At 46.5% G+C, this 14,618-nt stretch overlaps 1 protein-coding gene across 6 annotated transcripts; it reads left to right on the forward strand.

The window, feature by feature from the left end:
- The first annotated feature begins 487 nt into the window (after positions 1–487).
- Positions 488–14,276, forward strand: LOC105007562 (leucine-rich repeat-containing protein 24). 6 transcript variants are annotated; one of them, XM_029116713.2, is made up of 8 exons: positions 488–713; positions 8,228–8,393; positions 8,730–9,008; positions 9,117–9,285; positions 10,455–10,612; positions 10,799–11,545; positions 12,285–12,632; positions 13,082–14,276. In XM_029116713.2, exons 2-8 carry the CDS (start codon positions 8,232–8,234, stop codon positions 13,286–13,288), a joined length of 2,070 nt encoding a protein of 689 aa, XP_028972546.1. In that variant the 5' UTR covers positions 488–713; positions 8,228–8,231; the 3' UTR covers positions 13,289–14,276. The 6 variants fall into 6 exon arrangements, with proteins under 6 accessions (XP_028972546.1, XP_028972556.1, XP_028972557.1 ...); XM_029116723.2 differs by having other exon boundaries at positions 12,285–12,623; XM_029116724.2 differs by having other exon boundaries at positions 12,306–12,632.
- The last annotated feature ends 342 nt before the right edge of the window (positions 14,277–14,618 follow it).

Genomic DNA, 14,618 nt, shown 5'->3' on the forward strand with positions numbered 1-14,618 from the left:
ATAATCAATATTGATCCAGTTATTTTTTTAAATTTGTTATTGATACTTGAACTTTGTGTACATTTCTACCACACTGAAATAAACTAACATTTTAAATGTTGTCATGCTGTACTTTTTAAACGTTCTTGTGTCAGGTTTACGTGTAATGTCCGATTTTTATTAATCCACTTTTTTTAATGGCCATTTTTTATTTATTATTTAAATGTTATTCTTCTTATTTCCACTTGCTTTGACAATGTAAATAAATGTTTCTCGTTCCATTAAAGCCTTTTAAATCCTAAATGTAAATATATTGGAAGTGGAGAGAAAGAAAGGAAGAGAGAAGCAGATTAATTAAACATAACATGAGGACTATTGCTTCTGGCTGCAAACAGCAATAATAACATGCGGTGTGGTCAGGGGGTTGAACGCACAAAATCGTTGAAATTAACATGGCATGTTGTCAGAGCCTCCCGCTGCTTTAATCCTGGCATTTCTACCGGATGGGAGCGCGCGACACCCACGGGTGTCAGGATGAAAGAGCGGCAGCGGATCTGTTTAGCGGAGGGATCGAGAATGGTTATGGTGCTGCTTTCTGTCCGGAATTGGATAGTAATAACCAAGTGTATAAAGCGTCTTATTGTTTGTCGTTAGATTTTTCCTTTTATTCAACGTCTTGGTTTTTTAATACAGTGATCAAACGAGCATAGCGGAACAGTTTGGAGGTAGGGCAGGTAAGGTGATATAGCCTACCGACTCATGTTATGTTATGTTCTGTCATGTTATGTTATGCTGCTCTCCCTTGTGTATCTTCTGTTATTGAGTGTCTCGTCATTAGTTTGAGCCTATGCGAACAGATGGTCGGATTGTTTTGATAATATATACATGATTTAACTCAAATATACATGGCATTACATGGTGAAACTAATTCAGTTATTTCGTTTTCATTTTAAATATACTCCAATTAAGTGTCCCAATGTAAATAATTTATTCATGGGAATGTTAGATCAGCTGACAGTTTGATTCCTACCAGAAAATGTCTGTATTTGGAGAAGAAACTGTTTAATTTAAAATTACTTTAAATTCAAATCAATTGAAATTACTTCATTTGCATGACATAACATTGTACATATTGCCAAAGCATATCAGATATAATCTTGATTTACAACAGAACATTATTAAAGCAGCAACAATAATCAGTAGAAGAACAGCCAAGAAAAACATCTAATAATTATCCCTGACAGTGGGTCTGTTTAATGACAGAGTAAGGAGTTCAGAGTCTTCGTCGTTGTATTGAAGAGAGAGAGATGAGAGGGAGAGATCAGTATATTGGTATTCTGCACCAGGAGCAGCATAGCAGACTGGGGCAGGAAGTTGTTTTGTCACACACGCACACACACACACACTCACTCCCACACACACACACACAGACACACACATACAGCCAACAACATCCTGCCTGTGTTTAATTCATGACAGAGATCAATATGTGGTGCCACTAACCGACAGACAAAAGTTGGTGGAAACAATGAAATCAATACAAGCCTATGTAGCAAGCCAACCATTTGCACTCATATCTGCCTCTGTGTGTATGGTCCACTTTTATGTGTAGTCACATAGATGAATAGTAAAATAAACAGTAAAATCTGACAATCATCCCCACAATGTTTATTGGCAGAAATGATATCCCCTTTAGGAGAAATTATATTTCTGGCTTACATTAATTATATTTTCCGGCATTTATACTTCGCATGACTATGGTTAGGTTTAGGCATTGAAGGTTAGGGTTAGGGTTAAGTATTTTTCTGGTCCCCAAATAAATTGAAAAATGTATTTGGGGACGAGAATCCTATCCACCTGAATCCTATCACACACATATTTATGGACCTATTTGTTTCCAAACTACTCCTTTACAACACAACAAAATATTTTACAAGCGACCACAATCATTTACAACAGACAACGATCAGATACTTAACAACAGACCACAAACCTTTACAACAGACCGCAATTCTTTACAATTGACCGTGGGTCTAATCTTTTACAACAGACCGTGGTCAGATCCTTTACAACAGAACATGGTCACATCCTTTTCAACAGAACATGGTCACATCCTTTACAACAGACAGTGGTCACATCCTTTACAACAGACAGTGGTCACATCCTTTACAACAGACCGTGGTCAGATCCTTTACAACAGACCGTGGTCACATCCTTTACAACAGAACATGGTCACATCCTTTACAACAGAACATGGCCACATCCTTTACAACAGACCATGGTCAGATCCTTTACAACAGACCGTGGTCAGATCCTTTACAACAGACCGTGGTCACATCCTTTACAACAGAACATGGTCACATCCTTTACAACAGAACATGGTCACATTCTTTACAACAGACTGTGGTCACATCCTTTACAACAGACCATGGTCAGATCCTTTACAACAGACCGTGGTCAGATCCTTTACAACAGACCGTGGTCACATCCTTTACAACAGAACATGGTCACATCCTTTACAACAGAACATGGTCACATCCTTTACAACAGAACATGGTCAGATCCTTTACAACAGACTGTGGTCACATCCTTTACAACAGAATATGGTCAGATCCTTTACATCACATCATAGTCAGATCTTTTACAACAGACCATAGTCAGAACCGTGTTCAAATACTTTCAAATATTTAATATAAGAGCATTAATTCCCATGCCCAATTACACAGTAAAAGCAGGATCCCCACACAGCCCAGTTGTCTGTCTGTGGGGAGCAGATTATCTCTCCAAAATCTGACTGTCAGGATTACAACATGTTCATCACCAGATTACAGATTACCACAAGGAAAATGAACAAGTTGGCCTCACCAAGCATGTTGTCACAAATCATAGCAGATAACTCCAGAGGTGAAGACATAGGACTCCAACAAACAGCCATATCAGTATAGGACTGCTATACTAACACACTGACACCTGATCAGTATCTATCATAATACACTGAGACCTTGTCAGTAGCTATGTTAATACACTGATACCTGTTCAATAACTATAGTAACACACTGACACGGTCAGTAGCTATGGTAATACACTGAGACCTGGTCAGTAGCTGTGATAATGCACTGACACCTGGTCAGTAGCTAAGATAATGCACTGACACCTGGTCAGTAACTATGATAATGCACTGACACCTGGTCAGTAACTATGGTAATACACTGAGACCTGGTCAGTAGCTGTAATAATGCACTGACACCTGGTCAGTAACTATGATAATACACTGAGACCTGGTCTGTAACTAGTTACTCCAAAGTGCTAGAAAACAGAGCCCCCAAAAACTGTATTGGGATTAGTTACCTGTTGTGTTACTGTCCAGTGTCCAAATACTTTGAGTCCACATAGTTTACTTTGTTATTAACTATCGGTGTGGATTAATACATATATGTTAACTACATACTGTGGATGATTAGTGGTATGATGACTTTCATTGTGGATGATTAGTGGTATGATGACTTTCATTGTGGATGCATATTGGTATGAGGACTATCATTGTGGATGAGTTGTGGTATGATGACTATCATTGTGGATGAGTAGTGGTATGATGACTATCATTGTGGATGAGATGTGGTATGATAACTATCATTGTGGATGAGTTGTGGTATGATGACTATCATTGTGGATGAGTAGTGGTGTGATGACTATCATTGTGGATGAGATGTGGTATGATAACTATCATTGTGGATGAGATGTGGTAGGATCAAGTGAAAAGACCCAACTCTTTTACTGCCCAAGGGGTTTGGATCTAGCCTATGTTACTCCAAAAGGCACGCACGGATACGTCCACCAGAAATAGTCGCAATGTAACCGTAAACAGTTAAAGTTTAGGCTTACTGTAATGTTACTACTGTATATTATAGCCAGCAAAGGTCCATCCTGACCCAAAAAGCATGCATGTATGGAAATCTGTCACGGTCGTGGGGTGAGAAGGACACAGGCGCAGAGTAGAGTTGGTGAAGATAATCCATGTTTAATTGCAAAAATAAAGAAGGACTCCAACAAAACAAAAGGCAGCAACCAGTGACGTGGGAATTCCTTACACAGGATAAACAAAACCAAAATGAACCACGCCTTGGGGCCTACAAACTAAACTTAAATAGGGTCCCCAATTGGAGGCAATAACTAACACCTGCCTCCAATTGGGGAAACCAAAATAAGGAGTAGAGGTGGCTAAAGGCCACCTCCTGTCCTGTCCTGGCTATGCCCCGAGCCCAGCGCAGAGATGGCTAGGGGCACAGCCAGGACGTGACAGTACCCCCCCCCAAAGGCGCGGGCTCCCGACCGCAAGACCGGGACGACCACACACGGACCGGCGGAGGCTCAGCGCCCGGAGCCGCCGGCACAGGCCGGGGAGGCGGAGCCGCAGGGACAGGCCGGGGAGGCAGAGGGTCAGGAGACGGGAGAGCCGGCGGAGGGACAGGAGCCGGCAGGAGAGCCGGCGGCGGGTCGACAGCCGGCGGAGGAGCAAGAGCCGGGGGAGGAGCCGGCGGAGGAGTAGGAGCCGGGGGAGCCGGCGGAGGAATAGGAGCCGGCAGAGGAATAGGAGACGGGGGAGCCGGCGGGGGAATAGGAGCCGGTGGAGGAGCAGGAGCCGGGGGAGCCGGCGGAGGGTCTGGAGCCGGCGGAAGAGCCGGCGGAGGAGTAGGAGCCGGGGGAGCCGGCGGAGGAATAGGAGCCGGCAGAGGGTCTGGAGCCGGCGGAAGAGCCGGCGGAGGAGTAGGAGCCGGGGGAGCCGGCGGAGGAATAGGAGCCGGCAGAGGAATAGGAGACGGGGGAGCCGGCGGGGGAATAGGAGCCGGTGGAGGAGCAGGAGCCGGGGGAGCCGGCGGAGGGTCTGGAGCCGGCGGAAGAGCCGGCGGAGGAGTAGGAGCCGGGGGAGCCGGCGGAGGAATAGGAGCCGGCGGCAGATCGGCAGCCGGCGGAGGAGCAGGAGCCGGGGGAGCCGGCGGAGGGTTGACGGCCGGCGGGGGAGCAGGAGCCGGCGGAGGAGCAGGAGACGGGGGAGCCGGCGGGGGAATAGGAGCCGGTGGAGGAGCAGGAGCCGGGGGAGCCGGCGGAGGGTCAGAACCCTGTGGGAGAGCCGGCGAAGGAGCCGGAGACGGGGAAGCCGGCGGAGGGTCAGGGAGAGCCGGCGGAGGGTCAGGGAGAGCCGGGACAGGCGAGGGCGCCGCTGAGGCCGGGACAGGCGAGGGCGCCGCTGAGGCCGGGACAGGCGAGGGCGCCGCTGAGGCCGGGACAGGCGAGGGCGCCGCTGAGACCGGGACAGGCGAGGGCGCCGTGGGACGATGCGGGGGCTCCTGGGCAGTTGAAGGCGCTGCGGGACAAGGCGGCCAGTCAACCGCGGGCTCGGGCGGCGGCGGCCAGTCATCCGCGGCCTCGGGCGGCGGCGGCCAGTCATCCGCGGCCTCGGGCGGCGGCGGCCAGTCATCCGCGGCCTCGGGCGGCCAGTCAACCGCTGGCTCGGGCGGCGGCAGCCAGTCATCCACGGCCCCGGGCGGCGGCGGCCAGTCATCCGCGGGCCCTGACGGCGGCGAAAACAGGGCAGCGGGAGGAGCTGGCGGCTGAGGCCACTGGGCAGCGGGAGGAGCTGGCGGCTGAGGCCACTGGGCAGCGGGAGGAGCTGGCGGCTGAGGCCACTGGGCAGCGGGAGGAGCTGGCGGCTGAGGCCACTGGGCAGCGGGAGGAGCTGGCGGCTGAGGCCACTGGGCAGCGGGAGGAGCTGGCGGCTGCGGCCACTGGGCAGCGGGAGGAGCTGGCGGCTGCGGCCACTGGGCAGCGGGAGGAGCTGGCGGCTGCGGCCACTGGGCAGCGGGAGGAGCTGGCGGCTGTGGCCACTGGGCAGCGGGAGGAGCTGGCGGCTGTGGCCACTGGGCAGCGGGGGGCGCTGGCTGCGAGAACCGGTACGGCGGGTCCCGATAGCCCCACCAGTCCTCACATCTCCCTACATCAGGGAAAGCCCTCATAGGCCCCACCGGCGTTGTTGCCCGACGCCTAGGAGCTGGCACCGGGCAGGGCTGGGGCACCTGGACTACCCCACACGTGAGCACGGGTGGCACGGCCGCGTCCTTCCACTCCGCCTGCCCCCCCAGCACCCCCCCAAGAAATTATTGGGGTGAACACACAGAGGTTTGCTTCCTTCGCCTCTGTCGACGTCTCCTTTTGGGTGGACGCTGTGTTGGCCCGGTGTGCCGCAGGGGACGGTAGGGGTTCTCCTCCTCCTCAGTGTCGCTGTCAGGCCAACCGAGGAGTTCCCCTACCGTCCATTTCTGCCGTGTCCCTTTGTGGTGGTTCATTCTGTCACGGTCGTGGGGTGAGAAGGACACAGGCACAGAGTAGAGTTGGTGAAGATAATCCATGTTTAATTGCAAAAATAAAGAAGGACTCCAACAAAACAAAAGGCAGCAACCAGTGACGGGGGTATTCCTTACACAGGATAAACAAAACCAAAATGAACCACGCCTTGGGGCCTACAAACTAAACTTAAATAGGGTCCCCAATTGGAGGCAATAACTAACACCTGCCTCCAATTGGGGAAACCAAAATAAGGAGTAGAGGTGGCTAAAGGCCACCTCCTGTCCTGTCCTGGCTATGCCCCGAGCCCAGCGCAGAGATGGCTAGGGGCACAGCCAGGACGTGACAAAATCCACCAGAAATACTTGTATTATAACTGCAAAAATGTTTTGTAGGCTTACTATAATGTAGCTACTAAAGGTTGTATCCACGCAAAGTTTTTGTCAATCTGGAACAAATCCTAGTACATAACATGTTTTGACTGTGACTCAAACACAGGACCTATTGTTTGAAGGTCCGCATATCTAACCACTGCACTATTTAAAAAGTAGTAGTTAGTCACTAACTCAGTTGCATTGACAAATGCAAGGCCTTAAAAATACCTCAAAGGGGCTCATTTTAAATTTTTCGCACTTTGTTGGATGTTTTTAGATAATATTTGTAATAATAAAAAATTATGTTAACATTTATTGCTAACTTTCGGTACATTTTTAACAATTTAAGTGATTAATGGTTAATGAAGTTAACTTTTTGGTAAACTGATTTACGGTTAACCAAGTAAACTTTTTTATTAGCTGTGCCCAGCTATGACAACTACAGTTGTGCTCATAAGTTTGCATACCCTGGCAGAAATGGAGAAATGTTGGCATTTTTGGCTTTTTAAATTGCAAATGGTGTCTGTGTATAAATAATCAATGAGTTTGTTAGCGTTCATGTACATGCACTGAGCAGGCTAGATACTGATCCATGGGGAGCAGAAAATAAATGTCACAAGGCAATTTTATTTTAACTTTATAAAGATGGAAAAGGATAGAAAAAGATATTCAAAGCCTTGCAAATGCCAGTCAGCATTGTTCAATCACTTATTAATAAATGGAAAATTCTGGGATCTCTTGATACCAAGCCATGGTCAGATACCAAGCCATGGTCAGATACCAAGCCATGGCCAGATACCAAGCCATGGTCAGATACCAAGCCATGGTCAGATACCAAGCCATGGCCAGATACCAAGCCATGGTCAGATACCAAGCCATGGTCAGATACCAAGCCATGGTCAGATACCAAGCCATGGCCAAGTTGACCCCCCAGTGGTTACAGCAGAGAAAGGTGAAGGTTCTGGAGTGGCCATCACAGTCTCCTGATCAAGCCACTATCATCAAGCCACTCTGGGGAGATCTCAAAGGTGTGGTTCATGCAAGACGACCAAAGACTTTGCATGACCTGGAGGCATTGTGCCAAGACAAATGGGCAGCTATGCCACCGGCAAGTATTCAGGGCCTCATAGACAACAATTACAAAAGACTGCACACTGTCATTGATGCTAAAGGGGGTAATACACAGCATTGAGAACTAAGGGTATGCAGACTTCTGAACAGGGTCAGTAAATTTTTTTCTTTGTTACCATGTTTTGTTTTCTGATCGTGCCATTCTGTTATGAGCTACAGTTGTATATGTTTTGCCTGCTCACTCATGTTTTCTTTACAAATGGTACATATATTATCAATTCTCCAAGGGTATGCAAACTTATGAGCACAACGGTATCATTGTGGATGATAAGTAGAATGATTTAGTAACTATTAACAGTTGATCATTATATATTTTGGGGACTTGATCTGGTCATTTTGCAGTTCCCCACCTACTCCTCATTCTCCATCTCTCTTTCTCCTCCTCCTCCCCTTCCTCCTTGCAGTGTGATGTTTCTTTCTCAGGTCTCCAGGCTGCTCCTCCTCTTTCCTCTCCTCTTCTCCGGGGGCTGTGTGTCCTGTCCATCAGAGTGTCGCTGCTACAGCCTGACAGTGGAATGTGGCTCTCTGGGACTCAGACACATTCCTCAGAGAGTCCCCGACAACACACAGGTACATATAATACACTAATGTCTGTCCCTGACAACACACAGGTACATATAATACACTAATGTCTGTCCCTGACAACACACAGGTACATATAATACACTAATGTCTGTCCCTGACAACAAACAGGTACATATAATACACTAATGTCTGTCCCTGACAACACACAGGTACATATAATACACTAATGTCTGTCCCTGACAACAAACAGGTACATATAATTCACTAATGTCTGTCGCTGACAACGATATAATCTGTTTCCCTGGCTCTTCTTTCCTGTCTCCATATTATTGTCTGTCTCTCTGTGTCTCTGTCACCACCCCCTGGTCTTTGGCTCCTCAGACCATCTTCCTGCAGGATAATGCTGTTGTCAAGGTTACTGGTTTGGACCTGTCTGGTCTGGGCCAGCTCCTCTACCTTTACCTCCAAAACAACAGTATCTCGGCCTTGGAACCTGGAGCTTTCCTTGGACAGGGAGTCCTGCTGGAGTTGGCCCTAAATGGGAACCTTATTCACCTGCTTACCCCAGACACCTTCACCGGCCTCGACCATCTCCGCATTCTTTATCTGGCAGCCAATCAGATCACACGGTTGCACGATCACACCTTTACTGGTCTTCAGGTAAGAAACACAAACTTCATCCCTGACCTCGGACCTCTCCACAGAAATCCACTGTGAGTGAGGACTTCAGACCTGGAGTCTCTGACCTTTAACCTGTATTTTCCACAGCGTCTGCAGGAGCTTCACCTCCAGGAGAACAGTATTGAGGCGTTGGGTGATCAGGCTCTCTCCGGCCTGTCCTCTCTGGCCCTCCTGGACCTCAGCAGGAACCAGCTCCGTACGCTGGGACAGGCAGTCCTGAGACCAGTCATCAGCCTGGAGGTTCTGCGGGTCACTGGTGGGTGTCGGGGGGGCTGACACGTTTACATAGCAATATGACAGATTATATTAACACGTTTACATAGCAATATGACAGATTATATTTACACGTTTACATAGCAATATGACAGATTATATCAACACGTTTACATAGCAATATGACAGATTATATTAACACGTTTACATAGCAATATGACAGATTATATTTACACATTTACATAGCAATATGACAGATTATATTTACACGTTTACATAGCAATATGACAGATTATATCAACACGTTTACATAGCAATATGACAGATTATATTAACACGTTTACATAGCAATATGACAGATTATATTTACACGTTTACATAGCAATATGACAGATTATATTTACACGTTTACATAGCAATATGACAGATTATATCAACACGTTTACATAGCAATATGACAGATTATATCAACACGTTTACATAGCAATATGACAGATTATATTAACACGTTTACATAGCAATATGACAATATTATATTAACACGTTTACATAGCAATATGACAGATTATATTAACACGTTTACATAGCAATATGACAGAATATATTAACACGTTTACATAGCAATATGACAGAATATATTAACACGTTTACATAGCAATATGACAGATTATATCAACACGTTTACATAGCAATATGACAGATTATATCAACACGTTTACATAGCAATATGACAGATTATATCAACACGTTTACATAGCAATATGACAGATTATATTAACACGTTTACATAGCAATATGACAGATTATATTAACACGTTTACATAGCAATATGACAATATTATATTAACACGTTTACATAGCAATATGACAGATTATATTAACACGTTTACATAGCAATATGACAATATTATATTAACACGTTTACATAGCAATATGACAGATTATATTAACACGTTTACATAGCAATATGACAGAATATATTAACACGTTTACATAGCAATATGACAGAATATATTAACACGTTTACATAGGAATATAACAGAATATATTAACACGTTTACATAGGAATATAACAGATTATATTAACACGTTTACATAGCAATATGACAGATTATATTAACACGTTTACATAGCAATATGACAGATTATATTAACACGTTTCAATGTAAGTATGGCTGGTACCCTCCACCCCACCCTCGCCCCCCCATCCAGAAAACCCCTGGCGGTGTGACTGTGCCCTCCATTGGCTCCGTCTGTGGATTGATGCTGAGGGGCAGCGGCTGCTGAGCTGGTCAGAGCGTCGTCTGCTCTGTGCTGAACCCCCTCGTCTGGTTCACCTCAGTCTGCTGGAGGTTGCACCCAACAGCCTGGTGCGCACCACACACACACACACACACTCACACAGACACTCACACAGACACACACACACACACAGACACACACACACACACAGACACAAACAGACACGCACACACACACACACACAGACAAACACGCACACACACACATACCTGTAAACACACTCCTCAGCATCTCATTGGGTCTCTGTCCTCCAGGTGTGTATTCCTCCGGTGCTGCACCTGGAGGCGAGCCAGCTCACCGTGCCCCTGGGGGGCAGTCTGAAGGTGTCCTGCCAGGCCTCGGGGTACCCCCAACCCCTAGTTACCTGGAGGAAGACCTCCCAGGGCAGAGCACTGCTAGGACCCAGTGGATTACTGCAGGAGCTGGGAGGAGAGAGGGAGAGGAACAGGAGAAGGGAACAGGGGGGAGGACACATGGAGAGGAGAGAGGAGGAGAGATGGGAAGGGGTGAGGATAGAAAAGGGAGGACACATTGAGAGAGCCAGGCCAGAGAGCGGTAGGCAGGAAGAAGGAAGAGAGGTGTTAAGGGGTAAGACAGAGATGAGGAGTAGAGGAGGAGGAGACGTGCAGGGGGTGACAGGGGAGGGGGAGGAGGACACAGGAAGTGGGATGCTGTTTCTGAGCAATGTGACGGTGGCTCATGCCGGCCGCTATGAGTGTGAGGCCTGGAACCCTGGGGGTGTGGCCCACCTGACCTTTCACCTAGCAGTCAACATGACATCATCAACTGATCTGTGGCCTCAGCTTCACTCCTCCTCTTCGCCCGTCTACCCGGGACAGACGGGGGTGAGCCAGGAGCCCCTGTATGAGGGGGAGAGCATGGACTTCTCGGCACTGAGCACGGCCACTCAGACCGTTATCGCTGTGGGCATCTCTCTGCTGTCTCTAACCGCCCTGCTGCTCCTCTTTATGATCTACAGCCGCCAGCAGCAACACAAACAGGTAACTAACCCCAACACAAACAGGTAACTAACCCCAACACAAACAGCTGACTAATCCCAACACAACCAGCTGACTAACCCCAACACAACCAGCTGACTAACCCCAACACAACCAGCTGGCTAACCCCAACACAGACAGTTGGCTAACCCTAATACAACCAGCTGACTAACCCCAACACAAAGAGGTGACTAACCCCAACACAAAGAGGTGACTAACCCCAACATAACCAGGTGACTACCCCCAATACAACCAGGTGACTACACCCAATACAACCAGGTGACTACCCCCAATACAAACAGCTGACTAACCCCAACACAAACAGCTGACTAACCCCAACACAAACAGTTGACTTAGGGAGTTTTTCCTAGCCACTGAAATTCAACACTACTGTTGTTTGCTCCTTGGGGTTTAAGGCCGGGTGTCTCTGTAAAGCACTTTGTGACAACTGCTGTTGTAAAAAGGGCTTTATAAATAAATTTGATTGATTGATTGACTGACTGACCCCAACACAAACAGTTGGATGACCCCAACACAAACAGTTGGATGACCCCAACACAAACAGCTGACTAATCCCACCACAAACAAACTAAATGGGTTAACTGCTGCTGTGTTAAGGTGTTTCTGTGTTGGCACCAGACAGGTTACAGTAGCAGCAGCAGTAAAGATGGGAGGATCCTGTATGTTAATGTGTTAATATGTTTCATTGTGTTAATGTGTGTTAATGTGCTGCTGTGTTAAGGTGTTCGTGTGTTGGCACCAGACAGGTTACAGTAGCAGCAGTAAAGATGGGAGGATCCTGTATGTTAATGACTATTCAGACGGTCCCACTACCTTCTCTCAGCTGGAAGAGTACTGTGATGAAGCCGGACACGAGATGTACGTCCTTAACAGCTCCCGTCCTGCGCAGACAACGCACTCTGGACTCCTAGCCAATCAGCATGCTGGACTCCTAGCCAATCAGCATGCTGGACTCCTAGCCAATCAGCAGGCTGGACTCCTAGCCAAACGGCATGTAGGACTCCTAGCCAAACAGCAGAGGGTGCTGGTGCTCCAGGAGGCTCTACAGGCCCAGGGTCAGGTTAGGAAGGTGATAGACCCCTACATCCAGTACATTACCGTTGATTAATCACTATTTACCTTATGTTTTGAGGACTGGTTATTAGTACACTACATTACCATCTCTGTTATTATCTGTAGGGAGTTCCTATGCTGTTGTTTTCATTCATATGGACAGGATACATGAGGCAAACCAGAAAACTACATTCTTATTAGCAGTACTATTTACTGCTAAAAAGAAAACACAAACAGCTCATTTGAAATAACTTCACATTTAATAATGGGAGTATAATTATAATCATGCAGTATTTATACTGTCTGGTTATGTGTGTTTGTCAGGTGTTCAATAGAGACAGTGTAGGTGGTCAGACAGGTCAGGTGTTCAGTAGAGTCAGTGTAGGTGGTAAGACAGGTCAGGTGTATGATGGTTTGGGACTTACTAATGGCTCTTTATTTAAACTGTCTTTTACTATTTTGTAGGTCCATAGCAGGGTTGGGTGTCTGGGGTCTCAAAGGGCCCCTGTTGAGGGACTGGATGTACCCACAGTGGACCCTGGGGATCTCCTCCTCAACCAGAGTCTCCTCTATGACCCACAGATGGATGTACCCACTGTGGACCCTGGGGATCTCCTCCTCAACCAGAGTCTGCTCTACGACCCACAGATGGCATATGAGATCCACTGTTGAGGGAAGGATGACTGAGGGAAGATATTTTTAATGTTTGACTGAAGGCAAACTTAATTGGCAGCTCTGTCTGTCTGTCTGTCTGTCTCACCTTATAAACGTCGAACAGCACTTATAGGTTGACAGTTCAGCTGATGCTGAAAGACACTTCCACATTCAGAGAAGAAAGAACAAATGAAAAGAAAAATCATATTTAAAAAAAATTTATTCTCTCTTTTTATTAAGTTGTACATACACAAATTATAGATTTTTTAGGATAGTTTTTCCCCCAATCAAGGTTCTTCACAGTAATGAAATATAGATGATATATCTATAGGAATGGTATTTTCTCCAATCAAAGGACTGCACATTAAAGTTGTTTAGATTATTTTCTGGACTTATAGCACCTACCTAATGGTCTTCCCTGCTGCCTTCTAGAGCTTCACAAATTGTAGTTTTATGGAATAGCCATAAATGATTGGTGTCAACCCAGAATATCAATAAAGGGGCATCCCATATCGAATATCTAGTGGGGGGTGCCCTGTGAGGACATCTTGCACCCGGCCTGGCATCACCACGCTTCGCCAGTGTGTTTCACCATTGTTCAAGAAAAAAAGCATCCAGATCTTTGAAGGATGAAGGACGTAGAAAACTATTTTGCTCTCTGCGCTCCAGAAATTTCCATGACGGCTCAATGATGTTCAGATCGGGTGATTGGGAAGGCAATGGAAGGAATGTAATACCATCCTGGAGTTCTGGAAACCACTCTTTTGTTTAGCCTTGTTCAGCCGCACGTTCCTTCATGCTGCTTTGAAATATCAAAGTGCTAATTGTCAGACCATGTTAATAGCTGACACCTCTGTACTACTAACTGGCCATCAACCTAATGTGGCCTCTGCAGCTGTTGGTAATTTTGATTTATGACTTTTAAGTAACGGTCCTTTTCCATGTAGTGTTTCTGTTATTTTGTCCAACCCCTGTAAATGCGTTCAGTAAATGGATTTTAAAATGTGTCTATTGCATATTTATTTTAAAGGCAACACCTCAGTTGACAGGCCTCACACTCTGTAGGCTATAATCAGAAGTATAGTCACGTGGTCTGATTGCCTTTCTCTACCAATCCATGGCTGTTCTGCCCTGTATATGGTTCTGAATGGAATGAAAGCTCTCAACTGACAGCTTTGTCCAGATCATTTAAAATATTTCCTGGAGCTGTAGAGAGTACGTACAGTCAAATGTTGTACATAAAATGTGACCCAGTCAAGATATATATTTTTTATTGGTTGCATTTTAGAAGCATTCAGTTCGGGCCATGGTTGAAAACCAGTTTCATTGGGTGAACACTGACGCAGAA

Source organism: Esox lucius, chromosome 3, assembly GCF_011004845.1.
Source record: "Esox lucius isolate fEsoLuc1 chromosome 3, fEsoLuc1.pri, whole genome shotgun sequence".
Lineage (NCBI taxonomy): Eukaryota > Metazoa > Chordata > Actinopteri > Esociformes > Esocidae > Esox > Esox lucius.

Excerpts from the sequence above, each read along its gene's own strand:
- LOC105007562 (XM_029116713.2), top strand. The coding sequence starts at position 8,232 with ATGTTTCTTTCTCAGGTCTCCAGGCTGCTCCTCCTCTTTCCTCTCCTC. Across the intron at positions 9,286-10,454 it reads GGAGGTTCTGCGGGTCACTG|AAAACCCCTGGCGGTGTGAC; the intron begins GTGGGTGTCGGG and ends CCCCCCATCCAG. Across the intron at positions 11,546-12,284 it reads GCCAGCAGCAACACAAACAG|GTGTTCGTGTGTTGGCACCA; the intron begins GTAACTAACCCC and ends TGCTGTGTTAAG.